We start from the raw sequence: 19,464 nt of genomic DNA, 5'->3' as shown, positions 1-19,464 counted from the left end.
AGCCTGATTCAGCAAGTTGGTGAGCGTTTCTTTGAGAAGTGCATAGCAGCCATTCAGGCAGTGGGAGCTGAAGGTGCTCAGACCATCTCAGGAGGTACCCAGTGACCCTAAGGACACAGACCAAACTGCTTCTTGGAGGTGCTCTTTTAATTTTATATAGATAAAATAATTGGTTACATGTTGGTAATTGCTCACTGAGGAGTTCTGGCCCACATTATTTTACTGGATAGCTAGACTGTCAAAGAATCTGACCATTTATTAGTCCAAAGGCCACACAAGACTGGATGGCACCTGTACCCATTTCCAGTGTCTCTGTGCTTTCTGCTCTGGGCTATGACGAGAAGTGGGAGGATGAAAACATTGTCAGAGGGCTGCTCCTGTGGTATTCTTGACATGGCTGGAAACAGGTGTTACTCTACGAAAGAGTGTTTTTCCAGTCTGAGGCCAACAGAATTTGGATATCCACCCACCCCATCCTTCTCCACTGCAACCACCACTGGCCAGGGGAGGGCAGCTTTAAACTCTGGCTGCGCTTAGCACAACTCCTGGGTGCTTTGGTCATATTCACCAGGGTGACCTCTGGGATCTCTGCCAGAGTGAATTGTGCACACCGAGTAAAATTTTCAAAAGCACCTAAATAACTTAGGAGCGTAAGTCACATTTTCAAAAATGACTAATGCACTTAGGCTCCCAAGTCATTTGGGTGTTTTTGAAAATGTTATCTGCTGACCATAATTACTGACCTGCATTTAAACTACAATCAAATTGAAATATAGTGGCCCCTGCCCACCTCTCAGCAAGATATAACAATACATATTATATTCTGGGCTATAGAAGTTGCAAAATTAACTAGTGCATGAGACGTCATAAATAATTAAAACCAAACAACAATAAAACCATCAAAATAAATGATCAAAGTAGATTGTAGGATGCATTTTTTCCTGATGTTGAATACCTCTTAACATCTTCACCAACCAGTGTGGGACACAATGTAGAAAGTATGTCCAAAATATATGAGATCTTTTTTCAAAGGGCATTAAATGAGACCAGCCTTATTTCACCTTCAATATATTTTGCAATTAAAAATGGATTATGAAAATAGTTCTTCAATACTTACCATGATTTTGTTTTTGATTCTTTCTTTCCCTTCCTTACACATTTAATCAATTTTTTAATCTAACTTTTAAAATTACATTTTAGTTTATTTTTGATTACTGCCTTCCTTCTCCTCTTTCCTGGTATATATGTGTGTGTGTGTGTGTGTATATATATATATTATATATATATATATATATATATATTTTTTTTTTTCCTGTGGTTGCATTTTCTCTTGAGTTTCTTATTTATTTTTGTTTCTCCTTTTACTCTATTGTCTTTTTCTTTGTCAGGATTTTCATGTTAGCACTTTAAATTTAATGTCTTTATCAGTTGACCTATTTTATTTCTATAACCTTAAGCCCCTTCCATCTGCTCTGGTAAGTCTCTTCCTTGGCAAGTTCAGAGGCCACATCAACACTATGGGCAAGAGACCCAAACCCCAAACTGGTCTAGCTGAATCATTTGTTAAAATTAAATTAAGTTAAAATGGGTTTAAAAATTCACTGTGCATTATGGAGCATACTTCCAACCTGGGTTTCTAATGTTGAATAGTTTATGGCCCCATCCATACTCGCTCCTAACCACATTTGAAGCTGAACCCAACGTTAAGAAAGATTCAGCTTACAGCAAATGATTTTTGTCCAGGATGCAGGCAGCCCCTGTCTTTCTTCACCTTTTCCTTTCCTGAACACTCAATCTCTTCCTTGCCTCATCTTCCCATTTGTGACAGATATGGCAATTTCCTGCAATATCTTTGGGAGACCTTAGTGTATTAAATTTATATATCATTGTGGGCACAGACAGTATGTAATTCCCTAGGGGAGGGTGACCACAGCTCTTCCAGGAACTAAGAACAGTGGGAGGAAATTAGGCAAATTCGCTCAGGTTGTAACTTCTCCAGAGAGCTACCACCAGCTGGAGAGGTTCACATATACTAGTGATTCTCCAGAGGTCACCAGACAAGGAAAGGATTTTGTGCATAAAAAGCCTGATTTTAAACTGAGTCAGGACTTTTTTTCCTGATCCAGCAAAGAGACATGACGTCTGTCCAAGTTGGGCCCCAATCATTCCTGGGGAGGGTTGGAAGGACTTTGTCCTACAGAGGCCACATTAGACCAATGGGTGAACTCTGGTAAACTGTTAGCATGCATATAGGAACTTTTATTGTTTTTATTTGTTTTCTCTGTAATACTTTTACCTTAAGAATAAATGTGCTTGCTCATAAAGGGCTGTGCTGTAACTTAAAACTGCCAGCAATTATGCTGTTCATAAGGCCATGGAGAAAAAGCAAAGCACAGATGCTGGCCTATTTAGGCAGTCTGACTTACTGGGGATTACCATAGTGTAGGCAGGGAACTGTGCAGCCTGTTCAGGAGGGAGAGAGATGCAGATTGGAGTCTAGCGTGGGTACCCTCGAGGGACCACAGAAGGAGGAATACAGGTGCAGTTGCCCTGAGCTGTGACACCCTTCACTCACCCTTTTTTCCTCAACATCCCTCTACAGGATTGCTCCCTCACCTCTTCTCTCGCCAAGATTTGCTACTAGATTTTTCTGAGGTTGCCTCCCTAGAAAATTTGATCTCCTCCCGACTCTCCTCTTCCCCTTCACTATGGATTTCACAAAGACCAATTCCCAACCAGATTCAATTGCCTAAAGACTTCAGAACTGTCCAAAATTTCCCAGACCCCACTCTACACATGCCACAAGATTTGGCCCCCCTCTAGATTCTCACCTTCTGTGTCTTCCTAGATTTGATTCCTTTCCAATAGTGCTCACTCAACATTCTACAACAGAGTCTGGAACCCCATTTTAGGCTCCCAAGATCTACTTCATTCTTCACTAGCCAAACAAGACTATTTCTGCAAAGCCTCCTGCTGTTGCTACTCCTGTAGATATCGCTGCCCCCGCACGCTACTTCTCCTGGCTACTGCTTTGCAGTGCTCCCTAGGATGAGAGGGATTGGAAGAAGCATAGATCAGTGTGTTTGATGCTAAGGAAGGAGGAGCCAAAAACCAAACACTTCATTTCCTTGCCCCTGCTGTGTCTGGGCAGGCACAGGAATGTAATCCATGAATGACAGCTCCTTTCCTGGAATCTGAGAACTGTCTGAGAAAGCACAAAACCCTAGGAATGCAAAAATAATTCATGCAGACCAAGTACTCTGCATGATTTCTAGTTCTGCATTTGCTCCCTTACCAACTAAATTGCAAACTTTAGTAATTCACAACACATTAGGTCTCTCAGCCAACGAGCCTTTACTATGCTGCTGAAGCTTATCAACTTTTAAAAGCTGGCATTTCATTAAGCTATAGTACAGTAGGAAAATAGTACTGCAGAAGCATATGAGAAATGGATTCAAGTGACAAGAAGTTAAAGTTCATCATGTTGGAAAGAGCCAGGACTAAAATGTGCTGAGCGTGAAAAAAATGTGTAACCCATTTGCTCCTCATTTACATTTGGACTATGCGACAGTGTGATGAGAGCCATAGTCTGTTTCATAACCAGTACAGTTTTTGCTGAACAACAGTTGAGTAATCTGCAATACTGACAGTTAGCAACATCTTGCCTGCGTGAAGAGGAGGAAGCAGAGGATAGTCTCCATCCCCTATGTGTTCAAAGCCTTTCATCATCTACTCTAAAATAGAGGCTCTAGCTGCCTTACATTGGTGGAGAAAGGGGGTGAGGGGAAGAGAGTGAGCGTGAGCTTTTATGATTTATTTCCTGTGCTGGTCCCCTCACAACCCACTAAGCAATAGCACTGAAGGTTTAAGCAACACCTCCATTCCTAGAAGCTACTTTTCATTATCTGCACTATAACACAATCTCTGTTGACCTGAAGGTAAGGGATCCAAATTTATGATAAGACTGTCCTTGAAACTGACTGTGCCCTTCTCAGGTGGAACTGCTATCTCAAAGAGATAAGTTTGTTGGGACTAAATCCTCAACTCATCTTTTAGGTTTATATTTTTACACAGACATTTATCTATCCATCTTCTTCAAGGGTATAATGGTATTCATGGAGCCATATACCAGCCTTGACCAGTGACATCAAGGAGAGTTCGGTGCACTGAAGAAAATTTGATGACCCTTAAAGAGTGAACAATAGTGAACCTGTAACATTTTAGTAACATATTGCTGTAAAAAAGAGATGGGGTTTGCCACCACAGGCAATTTTTAAATCAACACTGCATTTTTGAAGAAAGATATGCACTAGTTCAAAAAGAACTATTTGGGGGAAGCTCTGTGGCCTTTGTTACACACGAGGTCAGACTATATGATCACAGTGGTCCCTTCTGGCCCTGGAATCTATGGATAAAAATGTGAATGTCTGAAGGCTGGCAATTTAACCAACCAGACATGATCTCCGTGATTCCAAACAATTTCTATTTCATCAGGAAAGAGTGATTATATACTTCACGTGTTACGATACTTAATTTATTTTAACATCTAAAATGTTCCATTTAGAACAGTGCGTGCCACTGCAATGCCTTAATAAGATTTAGAGGCCATGTTAATTATATTATAGCTATTAATTCAAGAGTAAACAATTGTATAAGAATAAAATTACTAAGGGCCACAATCTGCCATTCATAGGCTGCTGGCCACGTGGAGTTGGACCTCCCAGGAGGGAATTTTCGGTGGCACAACTCCTCTCCTAGCAGGCTGGGGCATAGGGTTTGTGTGCAGGCGGTGACATCCTTTAAGTGTACCTGGTGGTTCATCCAGTCATTATTATTGGCTACTGTGGAAGTGTTCCCTTTAGGACAATGTTCTCCTTATGCCTTCTCCACCCAAGCCATGGTCAGGCATTTCTAGCTCTACAGTCAGCAACTTTAAAAAAGTGTCTCCCTGAATTTCTGATACCTGACCAAGACAGGAATGATGAAAGAAAAGAAAGAAATGCAGCACCTGGAGAAGCACCTCACCTAATTTCCTATAGTATTAACATTATGGCTACCAGTCACAATAGTGAATAGCAGGGAGACAGGCATTCGCGATCTCATGACAAACTATCTTAGGGCATCTCATATCTCATTGGAACATCCAACTGAATTCACTGAGCTTTGGATGCAGGTTAGTGGCAGGATCAGTCTCTAACTAGTTAGTAAATTAACTGTTGAAAGAAGAAAGCGGTCTTGATCGGAGGGAAATCTTATTTTACTAAGGCCTGATTCTTCTGCTGCTCTGCACACATAAACCCCATTGAAGTCAATGGAGTTCCACAGACAGAGAGCAGATATGGATTTGAACCATAAAGGAAGAAATACTAATGAAGGACAGGCTGAAAGGGTTTGTTAATTGATTAGCTTTACACCAAAGCACCTGATTTAACATGTTCTTTATGGGAAAGCCTGCATTTATTGAAAAAGCTTCAATTTACCAGTTTCATTGTCACTGGTTAACTTGTCCTCTCTTTCTTCCCTCTCTAAAGTGCTGCTTGCTGAGGATATGCTGGATGCAGAACAGTTGTCTTTTTCGTTCACTTCCTCATTCTGCCTCTCTTTTTCACTGAGTATTGCACTTTCTTCTGGCTCTCGCTCAGGACCTTGCTCCACCTCACTCTCTGGTCCCACCTCCGTAGCCTCTACTTCCTGTGGTGTCTCCGTTCCCTGCTCGGCCTCTGCCTCAGTTTCCTGTTCTGGTTCTGGCTCAGGTTCTGGTTCAGGTTCACTGGCACTCACTGGTGGAGAGAACAATGGAGAAAAAGATTCACTTAACAACAATTTCTCTTGGTCTTCTAGACTCACCCATCCAACTGAGCAAGATGTGAATTTACGAGTGATTTTTTTTGTCCATGGAGAGTTTAGCTTTATGAGCAAGAGACTGCTGATCATTGTGTGAAGACAGAACCAAACATGGGTGCAACTTGGCAAGTCTTGCTTGATTTATGTTTGCTTACAATCTGAACCTAATCCATAATTTTTTACTTATACTTCATTGGAAGTTTGGTTATTGTGGTCACAGAAAGAGTCGAATCATCAGAAAATAGGCATCCAATCAATGTCTAGCAATGAAAGCTCAACACACAGACTGAGCTATAAGGAATGAGTTAAATAAGTAAGTGAAGAGTGTCTTGTAGTTGAATCCCCTTGGGTTTCTGATGGAATTTTTATGGTGACTTCTTTTTCACCTGATGTGGACGGCTTCAACAAAAAGATACAATTGTTAGTTTTATAAATGGCCCAGTCTGGAAATGACAGTGTCATACAAATTTGGTTGACAGAAAGCATATGTTTTTCATGCATATTTACTTCAGAATAGCCACATCAAAACTGAACTGAGCTTCCAACTGCTTGGCATATGGCATAAATTTAGCTTCCAATTGGATGGCATATGGCATAAATTTAGCTTTTAATTGGTTGGCAGATGGCATACATGGTTGATGGTGCACTTGGTTTCCTCCTTCTTGCTTTATCACTGACACAGTGAAATCCAGTCATTCACCTTACAGTTTTCAGCTAAACCAGCACATTTTTACATGCAAGGTTTTTTTGTTATGCTGTGAAGACACTGGAAAGCATCCATACATATTCACATCAAGCAGCCTACAAATCTTGGCAAATTGAAATGGCCATGCAAAAGTGATGAAAATGTACATGCATATTAGGTCCACACAGTTTTCGCATCACATCTGTATTAAATCTTGTGCAAGATGGTTGAACTACAATACCTTAATCATATCAGGTTTTCCCCCCTTGTTGCTTACTTTTCATTTACAATATTTCAATATACACTTCAGGCCCTGTAATGGCTTCTGGATTCAGTTACACATGACATGACATATTCTGAGAACTAAAGAGATTAGAATTCAATTGAGCCTTTGGGTGAGAGAGTGTAACAAAGAAGAGGGACCTAAAATGTCAGTCCTTTAGAGCAGTGGTGGGCAACCTGCAGACCGCACGTGGCCCATCAGGGTAATCTGCTGGCGGGCCGCGAGACACTTTGTTTACACTGACTGTCCGCAGGCACAGCTGCTCACAGCTGCCACTGGCTGGGAACGGTGAACTGTGGCCACTGGGAGCTGCGGGCGGCCGTGCCTGTGGATGGTCAATGTAAACAAACTGTCTCGTGGCCTGCCAGTGGATTACCCTGACAGGCCACAGGTTGCTCACCACTGCTCTAGAGAGACGGTAAATGGATTTAGCCTTAGACGGCATAAGCCCAAAATATTGGAGGTAATGAGGATTCTTTAAGTTTCTCTCATTCTCAGTGCAAAGGCATTTCACATCCTGAGACAAAAATCCAGCCATGTTTTCTAAGAATGCATGCTTGTACATTTTATTAAGCCTACCTTTATCTTTCTATGAAGCATACCTTTCCAAATCACATCACTAAACCAGATAGTGTTCAGTAATGTCCTATTTCACATAGCCTACAAAGCATAATTTCACACAGCCTACAAAGCATAATTTTTGCCTTGTAAATGTTAATGGTAAGAGTGAAGTCCTGATCCCTTGAAGTCAATGGGGCCAGGATCTATCTAATCCTCTGCATCATATCTAAGGTGTCTCACACCCATGCATTACCCAAGAGAAAATCAGCATTATATACAGAGCAGATCTCGTGCTATTAATTGGCCAGACAATTTGAACCACAGAGAGCGTATGTAAGCCATAGCTTCCAGAACATAGGGAAACCACTATTTCTTTTCAAGACAAGGCAGAAGTACAATACTGCTAAGATACAACCTTAAGTGTCCTTAAGAAGTCAAGCCGTGTCACATAGCTGAGCACTGAACTAATATGATACTGAGATATTTGAGACCTATGAATTTGTCACATTGTAATGATCACAACATACAAAAGACACAACTGTCATCAGCTAACCTTTATACAATTGGCACATGGAATAGAACTTTCAATCTTTCTCTCCAAAAGAGTTGTTCTCTGATGACTGAAAAGAATAGCTTCTCTAAAAAGAAGGGAACAGTTGAACACTTGGCCAGATCTGACATTATTTATGATACCATGGTCAAGAGATTGCATCAGAGATTTTAGTTTAACAGAGGAAAGAATTGGGAATATCTGATAAATGTTTAGGAGCAGAAAAAACTAAACAGAAAATAGCTTAGAAGAGGTTTTATATTTTCTATGCATTTGGAATAGTTCCTGTGTAATAGATGGAAGTGGTACATTAACACAAGCCAATATATAACTAAGTGTAAATAGCAATATAGTATAGACTCTTGGAGTACGTTATTTATCTCTTTCCTAGTTCAGGGAGTCCCTAATATTCTGCCATTTCTGGCACTATAGTACGCAGAACAGCACTTCCAGAACAAAAGATTGAAGTGCTGTTACTCAACCACGTTGATGGTGTCTCTCTAGCTTTTGAGATAGTGTCAAATGATCCAAGATATACCGAAACAACATAAGTAATAACATAAATCCACCAAACCTTTGCCAGTGAAACTCAAAAATACTAAATATTGAACATGCACTCCAGAGAGAATAAAAATATTGAGCTCACCATACATCTGTCTCTTGCATTTGCACTATATGATAAATGTAATGGTCATGTTGATATTGGAGAGAACATATGTGATAAACTCCATTTTCAGCAGATGTCTACTTGGATACTTATGTGAAATGAATTGTTGGTTTCAGTCCAGCATCTACTGGACCAATTTTCACACCAGAAAAACTACCATGACAATTGGCAACCTTGCTGGCAGACACAGCATAGAGACTAAGACCTTATCTACATAAGCGATGTAAGTCAATCAAAGTTACTGTAGTAAAGTTTCGTAACTTAAGTCGACGTAACTTACAATGACTTAACGTGGTGTCGACATAGTTTCTGCCTCTTGTTGAAGTGGATTAATTAAGTCAACGGCAGAGCGCTCTCCCATCAACTTATTGTGTCTTCATCGAATCTGCTAAATTGATGCCCAGTGCATCAATCGCAACCACACTGATTTAGCCCATAGTGAAGACAAGCCCCAAAAGAGTAACTATCCTCTGATCCCTATAAGTGAGCCCTCCAGATATGTGTTGAAGCATTGTGGAGGGCCAAGGCAAGCAAGCATGCACTGCCACACCAGTAGCATTGCATTTAAAATTATGCTTCTGACATGAGGGATTTGGTTAAAAGAGGAAAGAATTTGATTTACATTTGGGCTAATGGAAGCAAAGTAGGTTTTATTGAAGTTTTGGAAGTGCAAAATCACTGTGATCATCATCATCATGTTCCTATTATGCCTCTGGCGTTTAGGGCAGTGATGAAGCTCCTCCACTCCTGTCTGTTTCTGGCAAGTCTTTCAATGGTTCCCCAGCTGTGCCCCAGGCTTTTCAGCTCAGCTTCCAAAGGTCTTCACCATGTTGTTTTCGGGCGGCCTTGTTTTCGCTTGCTACTCTGGTGATGGAATCAGTTTCCATACAAAGCACATGACTGATCCATCTCCAACACCTCCTAGCAATGATGATGCTGAGATCCTTTTGGCTGCACTGTGTCAATAGATCTCAATAAATCACTGAGAGTGGAGTTATCATGTTTTTATCTCAGATTCATTTTGTGTGTGTTTGTGTGCATGTACAGTTCTTGTTAAGATTGAGTTGAGTTTACTAATGGTTATGGAATGGTTATAACTTCCCTCTGACAGCATTTAAATCATTTTCCTCCTTCTATCAAAATTAAATTAACAATTAAAATAAATTGGTTGAATAAGGTACTTTCTTTAAATGAATGTATGTTTGGGGTGGATATACTAGCAGGAGGGAGTCTGAAGAGGTTTTAAGATGCATGGTGTTTTGTATCTTATGTCTGGTTATGTTTCTGCTGAAAATGAAACAATACAAGTCTACTACAGGAAAAAAGAAAAGTGAGGCATTCCCGGAGGAGCAAATGCTAGAGTTGCAGGGTTCCCAAGAAGTTATGAAACCCCACTACAGTCAAGTTCCAAGATGAAAGCTGTGAGTGCTGGACAGCAGGTGTTCAGATTTCCATTGTTGCTGCTGCTGCTGCTGAAAGAGTAATCGGCACTGTGTGTTTCTGAAGCAGAAGGAAGCTGGATTTCTTAAAACCTAAAAATTGTTAGCTGTATCCAGGAGCCTAACATAATTCAGATGAACCACACTGTATAAGACTGTTAATGTACACAGTCCTATCTTCTGCCACCCATCCTAAATGTATGTCTAACTTTAGCAACACCAGTCGCACTGTAACACCCAGACCTCATTCCTTAATGGCTTCTCCAATCTCCTCAACCTACTCTAAATCCCTCTCTCTTCACCCCTCCATCTTTCTTTCATGACTCCCAAACCTGCCCCCTGTGATTCCAGCAACTCACAACAGTGTCTGGCAAGAAGCTGCAGACATCATCTGATTTCTCTCTGGACTCATGGCTCCCATCCTGCCTTGCAACTGCTTCTGTTTTTGGCACTAGATGGGAAATAGACTAGTTGACCTCTCTAGACCCTGTTATTCCCACAGATGCTGCCTTCTTATCTGATCGATTCAGGGGATGCTTTGTGAGCTTAGGGGAGTAGCCCAGCAGGCAGACATATGAGAGGACAGGTGACAAATGAACTACTAATTTGTTGACAAGTTAACACAAAATAAACAACAAGCTCAAGCTTAAGAGCAGGTTTGGCAGTTCCTGAAATTCCACTCTTAGGACAGCTCACTCCAGTCTGATTTCTCTTATCAAGTAGGCCACTGCCATCTCCATCATATTCAGCAAGGCTCTAATCCGGCAAACACTTCCGCACATGCTTAGTTAATTTTAAGCATTTGACTATTCCCATTCCCTTCAATGGGCCTACTCATGAGTTTGAAGTTAAGTATACATGCAGTGTCTACAAGATCAGGCTCTAAATCAGCATGAGTAAATTAGCATCTCCTTGCAAGGTTCAAACATCTGCTAACAGGGTGGGTCTGGAGAAGAAGCTGCTCACACTGTTTCATACCTTCCCCACCACATCCTGTATTCCTCACACTTCTCCTCTGCACAACCCATTTCAGATCCAGCTACCAAAGAACCCTGATTGCCAGAGCACCTGGTGTCTCTAACAACTGTGGCATTTCCTCATATGTGGCTGTGAACCAGTCCTACAAGCCCAATGAGAGAATAAAAGCATTCCCAGTCTTGCTCCTTAACAACTGTCCAGAGTCTGAGCTAGATAATCCCACCTTGAGTCAGCCTTCTCAGCTCCTACCTGTTGAGGGATGCATATATGCATCTGCATGGACAAAGATGACCCGTCTGCAGAATTTCATTTCTAATCAAGCCCTCCTGACTCAAATGTCTGGGCACACCTGGAATCCACTGGGGCTGGTGAAAATCTTTCTTTTTAGCTGCATAGAGGTGGTACACCAAAACTTGGGAACTCAGCAAGACTGCACATCTCCCCTTAATCACACACACCAAATAAAAAATCCAGCTAATAATGAACACATTTCTTTGAAGGATTGTGTCTTACAGCGCATTTTCCTTCTGCAATTTTCTCTTTGCTTGGGAAGAAGCAGTACGTTACGGTTAAAGCATTAGACTGGGATTCAGCAAGAACTGAGTTCCTACATCTGCCTCAGCCTCCCTATATGACCGTATGCAAGTCAATGTTTTCAGTTTCCCCATTCATAAAATGGGGCAAATCAGATTTCCTGACTGTGGAGGGTTGTTGTGAGGCTACATTCATTAGCGTGTGAGAGGTGCTCTGTGAACACAGCATGAAAACTTGCACACAAAATGTCAGCCAGTCTAGTGCTGTCCAGTTCACAGCAGCCTAGGGTGTTTGCCACCCTGCCTCACTTGCCAAATCCCCAATGCTGCCTTCCTGCTGCTGACTGAAGGCATGAGATAGCAATCCTTACTCAGGTAAAACTCCCACTGAAATAAATACATTTCAGGCCCATATACTGATGCTGTCCTAGCTACGTGAAGAATGCCCAGAGCTGCCTTCTGCCGAACTGTGTCTGCTGCTGCCCTGCCCACCTGCTTTGTGCCAGCCGTTGCTCTAACAAATAGCCCAGTTCCCAGGTACTATGTTTTGGCTGCCCCATGTACACCTGTTTTTGTTAGGTGCTTCACTTCAGATACCCTGGGCACCTGCTGTCTGTCTGCTGATAGCCTCTCTATCGTCCAGCTTCCTGGAGTTACTCTCTGCACCTGTTCTAACTACATGCTCCATTTTATACTGTCATTTTTAAAATGCTTCCAGGGGAAATATGTTAAAATAATCATCATAAAAGAGATACTTCTTCCTTACCCAGTTGTGAAATCCTAATGGTGGAAAAATCTAGCTCATTTGCTCTAAAAGCAATAATGGATTTGAAGAACTGGGATTTTAAATATTTTGAAAGACAAATATTACCGTAAAATATCCATATTTTCTGAGCAATGATTCCACAGAGACTTGTGGGGGCTCTACTATCCAAAGAAATTGGTAGTGTAATTATGAAATCATGTAAACTCAAACTAAATAAACTTGACTTAAGATTTAATGCTATGAGAGTAAATACACCCAAAGTCAAAGTGCAACCTCAGTATCTTCTTTCACAGTTTTATTGCTTTACAACATGCTTCAAAGCCATGATACCCAATAAAACCAAGTAGCGCAAATTATAGAAGCATTAATCACCAATAGCATGTAGCAGGAAATCAAATCAAATAAAAGAAAATGATGGCAATAATTCATCCACAACATGCACAGAGGCTCCCAATGTTAATGCAGTGTCACGTGGCAAGAATATACATCTCTGTAAGTTTGGGATTTTTTGGACAGAGGGACACAGGATGCAAGTGGTGGAATGATGTGCATGCATAATATCACTTTGGACACCAATAAATTATCTGACAACAAACAAACAACATAAAATACTAATTATACTTTCCTTCTTCCTAATTGCATTTGGTCCCCGTTATTAGTTTTGCTACAATTTTAATTTTTTGTGTGCATTAAAAATAACCAACAAAGCTCCCCCTTAAATTCAATATTTCTTCTGTTTGTCACATTCAGCCTGTGCTATGCTGGAAGGTTATTATAATCTTGGCATTCAGCAGTAGCATTTCTTTCAGAGAATCCACATAAGCAAAATGTCTTGGCAGGAGCACTATTGTTTTAGTATTCAGTAACTACTGATATACAAGGAAAATGATGCTAAAATCAGATCCTCTGCACGTTGCATTTTATAATTGTTTTGTTCTAATAACAATGGGCAATAATAATAATCATAAGTAATAACAACAATGAATTATAACATATCCCTAGCATGAGTAGCTCAGAAGGCATTTGAAAAAGCAAGAGAAAAATGCAGTCAGACAGCACAGACTAATCTGTCAAGTTACGACCCCTGAAATGAGTTGTGGCACTCTAGAGCTTATATTCCTGTATTCATGCACAAAAAACGTGTTTAACAGAGAGACGCAATGACAAAATTAGCTCCTTCTCCCCATCCTCCCTTGCACTCACCTTCAGGGGGCTGAGGGGTCCCACGGGGTGTTGAAGGGGTCTTCAGCTCCTCCTGGGACTCTACGGATGCTGGACTGATGCACTTGGGAATGGGAGAGGATGGGGCTGAAGGAGAGCTCAAGTTCAAGGACAGCTCGCTTCTGCCTCGGCATATACTCCGACTCTTCAGCTCCTTCTCATACTCCTCAGCTGCCAACTTCTCCAAGTATTTGTATCTGAAAGTTAAATTCCAAAGGGTTTCCGTAAAGAAAGAGAAGCCAGTGGTTGATGCTTGTTTAGGGACGAAGCACCTGCAGAGAATGAACTAACTTCCTGACACCAGGGGTACAGTGCTACACTGACTGCTGGGTCAGTCTGCCAGTAAAAGTGCACCACAGCAAAAGATATTAACCAAAAAAATGTTAAATTGCTCATGACAAAACAAAAAATGGTATCATTACACAATCCTCAGATATTGTATCCTGTCTACACAGTCCTGCCTTCCTCCTTTTTGGAAGCATTTACCTGCTCCCTCTTCCACCCCTCCCCCCAAAAAGCCTCCCCCAAAACCCAGCCCCCTAAACTGATGCTAATAGCCAAAGTCCCAGACTTGCTGCAGAGAGGGAAAGTGGTTCAGTCCAGCAGACAAAAGCAGCTCTCCCTGAAAATAATACCAATAATAAATGTTTGGACTGAGGACTATCTAAGGCTCTGAACCTGCTTCTATTTGCTCTAAGAGCAATGCACTGGAATTCACTTTGTTCTCTCCAGAGTCTACAATGGAAACTTTTCATTTTTTTATTCTAAAAAATTTCTCTGCCGGACTCAGACATCCAATAGCTTGGACCTGACGTCACATATAGTTTATTCATCAAAGTCAGTTTAAAAGAACAAAGATACATCTGTTTTGCATTTTAGGCAGGCAGAACTCACTAACTGTTTATTAAGACCAGCTACCAATCATATTCTTCATACTGTGCTTTATACATTTGGACCAAAATAACTTTGGAATATGTGCCTCTTCCAGATGTCTGCTAATTTTATCCACCATTATGTGCTCAGGAATAAATTTATGAATACAGCTGTAACAGGCTCCTGACTCTGTCTTACCCACAAGTGAGCTGTTAAACAGGTTAATCAAGACTACTGCCTATGTCCCTCAAAGACTATGTGGTCATCCTCCAATAACCCACTGCTGTAAACACATCATAACAAAGAACAGCCCCTTCCCCAATCCTGCCTCCCTGACAGGCAGAATTAATGTACACGTGTATATTAAATTCAGTAAGGGTAAGGAAGTCAGCCAGATGTGGTAACAAACATGCTTAGTGCATTTAGTAATCACACACACACACATTCACAAGCATAACTATACAGCATATAAAGATGTCTTTGAAGAGCACTTCTTGTGTTTTCTGATGCAAGTTGCATTATTATAAACCACAATAATGAAAAACAAACTTATTTTCTTTTATTCCTCTGGAGGTATAGGCATGATTTAAACTGAGATTTTGCAGGAAAAGGAACCCCTACAAACTTTGGATGAAAATGTAACAAGCCACATACTTGTATGGTTATAAAATAAGAACTGTTTACAGTTCTAGCATGAAGCCAATTCTAAAGAATGATTTTTTTTCCAAAAGAAGAGAAAGCCCTTCACAAACATTATCATGGTCTTTTGTTACACAGTTAATGAAACCAGCCCTTATTTTAACCGCAGTCAGTCAGGTATTCAGCCTTCCCTCTCCCCACAAACTGAGCAGATGGAACTTCAGACTCATAAAGAGACGTTCAAATAGATCGCTCAGCTAAACCAGGTACAGAACAGCTGGCTGCAATGAAGTTTTCTGCAATGTGCCAATGCACTACAGCAACGATCTGGACTGATCCCCCTGTAACATGGGGAACTACAATATTTTATTGTCCTCTGCTCTTTTTCAGCTGTTTTAACTTTTTTGCTTCTGTGGTTTTGTGCTGCAGAATTAAATTCACTAGGAAAATAGCAGCCTGTCAACATACACAACTGTATCTAGTCAAAATGTAAAAAATGAACTCATATAGCAGCAGAGCTCATGGCATTACACAACAAACTGAAGATGGAGAAAATTCAGATTTAAGGTTCACGTGTATACTGGGTAACTCAGGGCATTAGTAAAGGTCTAGATGGAGCTTTATACCAATAGGTAACAAGTATGAATCTAGACAAAAAGTTGTTTCCATTTCACATTTGTTAAGTGAGTTATGTTAAATGAGTGGATGGTTTCAATTCAGTTCCTAGTGAGCAGGTATCTATATTATCAAAAGCACCATCACATTAGCTTTCTTGTTAGCAGTCTTATGAAGACCAGGGTTTGAATGCATATAAAGAATGAACTACTGTCTCTCTCCTACATGTGGTTCTTCCAGTCCAGGGTTGAGGCACTGCCGCCATCCATGCTTCCATGTTCCTCTAGGTCAGGGCAACTTGCAGTGCCAGTGCACATGCTGAACCTGTTCTATGGCGAAAAGGCAGCAAACCCCTGGGTTGTCAGTTTGGTATGTTTCATGAGCAACCAATTCCACTTATTTTGTTTAAGAGAATAAAAATGTAATCTGAAGTTCTCTAGATCTGTGAGCAGTGCCCTGGAAATTCTACATGACCCTCTGTTTCAGCAAAGTAACCAGATATAGGTCAGAATAAGAACAGGAACATTTCCATTTGAACTGTAAACCTCTAGGAAAGGTTCTGGGAGTGTTTCTTTGCAAGGACATTTTTAAATTATCATTGCAAACAATCTGCTATCAAACACAAAAATACATGAAAATAATGTTGCTGATTCATACTTGCAAAACCAAGGAAATGCAGAATTAAACTTTTTACTTCCTCATTAAGGTCCTGATCCAAAGCCCAATGAAGTCAATGGAAAACCTCCCACTGACTTCAATTGGCTCTGGCTCAGGACATAAATTACCATCGGTACTGCATACTGCTCATATAATATCTTATACTACACAAGACTGCTCCAAAAACCTGGAGAAACTTAGACAATGGGGGATTTCAGCAGAGCTTTTTGTGCTTATTTTGTTCTAATGTGGGATATATGTTTGCAAAATAGCCCATAAAAGTGCACTGTCAGAAGCTGTCTGATGCAAAGGACTTTATTAAAAAAAAATTACGTAAGGCCAATGCAATGGATGACTGATGTTTGACAGTGCATTTACGGACTGTCTAAGAGAGATGTTTCTTTCCTCTTCATAAGAAGGAAATAAAAGTTTAGCTTTTCATTTCAAGATATATACACATAAAGATATATTGCTAATGACTGGTAAAATTGGCCCAGGCAGCATAGCAATGATGCCCTGCTGGTGAACATTTCCAAAAAATACTCCAGCTTACTTTAGCATGTTCCATTACAACTTGAAAATGCCAGAGAACTCACTTCTAATTTGTTTCAAATCTAGCCGACCAGCAGGATTGTGGTAAAAGTTTTTACCCAGCTACAGTCAGTGTTTGGTGCTTATGCGGTCAGATGTGTTTCATTTCACAAGGTGCTTTAAATGGCTGTATTTTTGGCTGTAAAGATGAGGGAAAGCACATCAGCCTCTGTTTGATTTTAGAAACATCAAAATCATTTTTAATAATGGCCACCTTAGCCACAATAGAATTGCTGCTGGATCAGACTCTAAGTTTGAAGGAGGAAATTGCCTCCCGTGTGATGATTTGTATTGTCAGAGAGAAATCTACCAGTTGGATGATTTCTTCACATTAATGTAATGAAATATAATTTTTAAAGGATTCCATGGGTCACTTTGTCTAGTAGTCTCTCAATGGTAAGGATGCTGCACATGTTACGCAAAACAGAATTGTAGCATTCTTGATTTTTTCTGTCTGTTATCTGGTTAGTAACATGCACATTTTACAGGTGAAAACAAGAATTCCATCTAGCCTTTAATAACCACTATTGAAAACGGAGGTTAAACTACTGGAAGACAAAGTCTGTTATTTGAGTGCTCCTGGAAAACTTGCTTTCATGGGCGTAGGAACCTAAATGCTTAGTACAGTGTTTCTCAACCTTTCCAGTTGCTAATCTTTTATTTGGAGTAAAAACATTTGAAATTACCATTATATTTATTATGAAAGAATAAAATAATCATCAATACTAACAATGTTAAGCCTATATAATTTATTTGTGTGTTTTGAGTGGTTCTGAGAAAATACTGGACCTTGAAGGATAAGGGTATGCTGGGAGTGGGGGAATGAGAATTTTTTTGATAACCAATTTTCTTTGCTTTAGATAATAATAAAATTTTCAGTGGCTCATGATCTCCCCTGAAGATTTGTACCCATCGGTTGAAAAACACGGGTTTAGAAGAACTATAACCATACTAACATTTGGGCAAATTTCTGGTTCAAATGTAATACTTTGTATTATTTCCCAAATCAACAGACAAAAGTTATGTCAATCAACCAATCCCATGCCTACTAGTCCTGCTACACTTTTATTTATTCCTATACCCATGATTGGACTCATTTTTTGTTTTAGTGAAAGTACAACATTTTTATAGGTTTCTTTTTAAATAAAATTATCCCTTGCATGCCTGGTTAAAAGTGTACTTAAATAGCCAACAGCCACACAATAATGGACATAATAAGTGGAAAGCAACTGAAAGCAGAACGCAAAAGGTACAAACCTCTCTTCTCTTGCTTGCCTTAGTTCCTCTCTTTTGTCTAAATAATCACGGCTTAAGTTGCAGAGGAAACCAAGGAATAAGAAGGAACAAGAATAAGGAAGGTAACAGATGTAAATAATAAGAGAAATAAATAGCTAAACCAAGACAATTAAAGGTAATGAAGATTGACTATCTACACTGAAGACATTTGCATCTACTCTCTGAATAAATGTGGAAGAGGGTGTATGTGTGTTCAGATGTATAGAGATACACTACATGTCACCATCATGCCAAATATGTACAGTGGGGAAGGATACTAAGCATAGAATAAAAATGGGCAACTTTGAATTACAGGCTTAGAAGCCCAAAATAGAATTTCTGGCACATAATTCTATGTTTGCCTATTATTTTTCATGGCCCTGACTTCTGGACAAGTTACAAGTCCTCAAATGCCACTACTTACATCTGTCCTCACATTTCTGCTATTCTTTCTCCTCCAGTTCCTCTTATTCTCTCCTCCCACAAGTAACTCTTTTCTTTCACTTTTGCCAGATCAACTTTGCCTAACACTTGGGTAGTGTAATTACTGGGTATGATGTCCCACCCATGATTTTTAGTGCTGAAATGTTCTTTATATTATTTGCAGCATGTTTATCTCATAGGGTTATATAAGAATTGCAGAAGTTAGAAGTCCTGTTAGAACATCTAGCCCACACCCCTGCTGATGCAAGATTGTTCCCTAAAGTCCATTTCATAGTGTTTTGTCAAGTGGTTAGACAAAACTGATGGGACTTTCATCACTTCAGACTCTCTCTCAGCCTATAAGACCTCAGTGCCAGGAAGTTTTCCAGAAATCTTCCACTTACTGAACACATCCCATTATTTCTTTTTATACTCTGTGTATCAAATGAAATAATTACTCACCATCCCTGGGGCATGCACCAATCAAACATCTGAAGACAGTTATCATGCCCCTTCCTTAGCTCTCACATTCAGATGTCACCCGTAAAAATTTGTCAAATTGTTTAAATATAAACACTATTCTCTAGACCACTGGTTTCTAATCCTTAAAAAAGTAGAGTCCCCTTCAGGAGAATGAAACTGATCTAGCTCCTCTTCAATCCTACCATGTGTTGTTAATGCTCTACCCCAAATGAGCAGTCACTCAGAGCAGATGGTGAAGATCTTCATAATATGATACTTCCTTTCTTACATGCTTGATGAAATAGTCTATAATGCTGACATTCATCATTGGCATTGGAATTAGCACCCACTGAAATGAAAAATGCAGTGCACATCTTAGAGTTTCAGGCTCTCTGCAAACTA

General features: G+C 40.1%; 1 protein-coding gene across 12 annotated transcripts in view; it reads right to left on the bottom strand.

Moving 5' to 3' along the window:
* FHOD3 (formin homology 2 domain containing 3) overlaps window positions 1–19,464 on the bottom strand; it is a 634,103-nt gene that overhangs the window by 100,951 nt on the left and 513,688 nt on the right. For 8 of the 12 annotated variants that reach the window (XM_039524510.1, XM_039524507.1, XM_039524508.1 and 5 more), the window contains 3 exons: window positions 18,160–18,210; window positions 13,510–13,724; window positions 5,481–5,780 (listed from right to left, as the gene is read on the bottom strand). In XM_039524510.1, coding sequence (XP_039380444.1) covers window positions 5,481–5,780; window positions 13,510–13,724; window positions 18,160–18,210 — 566 coding nt within the window. The remainder of the gene's footprint in view (window positions 1–5,480; window positions 5,781–13,509; window positions 13,725–18,159; window positions 18,211–19,464) is intronic. The other 4 variants (XM_039524509.1, XM_039524515.1, XM_039524516.1 and 1 more) reach the window with 2 other exon arrangements.

This window comes from Mauremys reevesii, linkage group 2 (assembly GCF_016161935.1).
Source record: "Mauremys reevesii isolate NIE-2019 linkage group 2, ASM1616193v1, whole genome shotgun sequence".
NCBI lineage: Eukaryota > Metazoa > Chordata > Testudines > Geoemydidae > Mauremys > Mauremys reevesii.
Note: the sequence above shows the minus strand (reverse complement) of the source record. Positions and strands in the feature narration are given on the sequence as shown.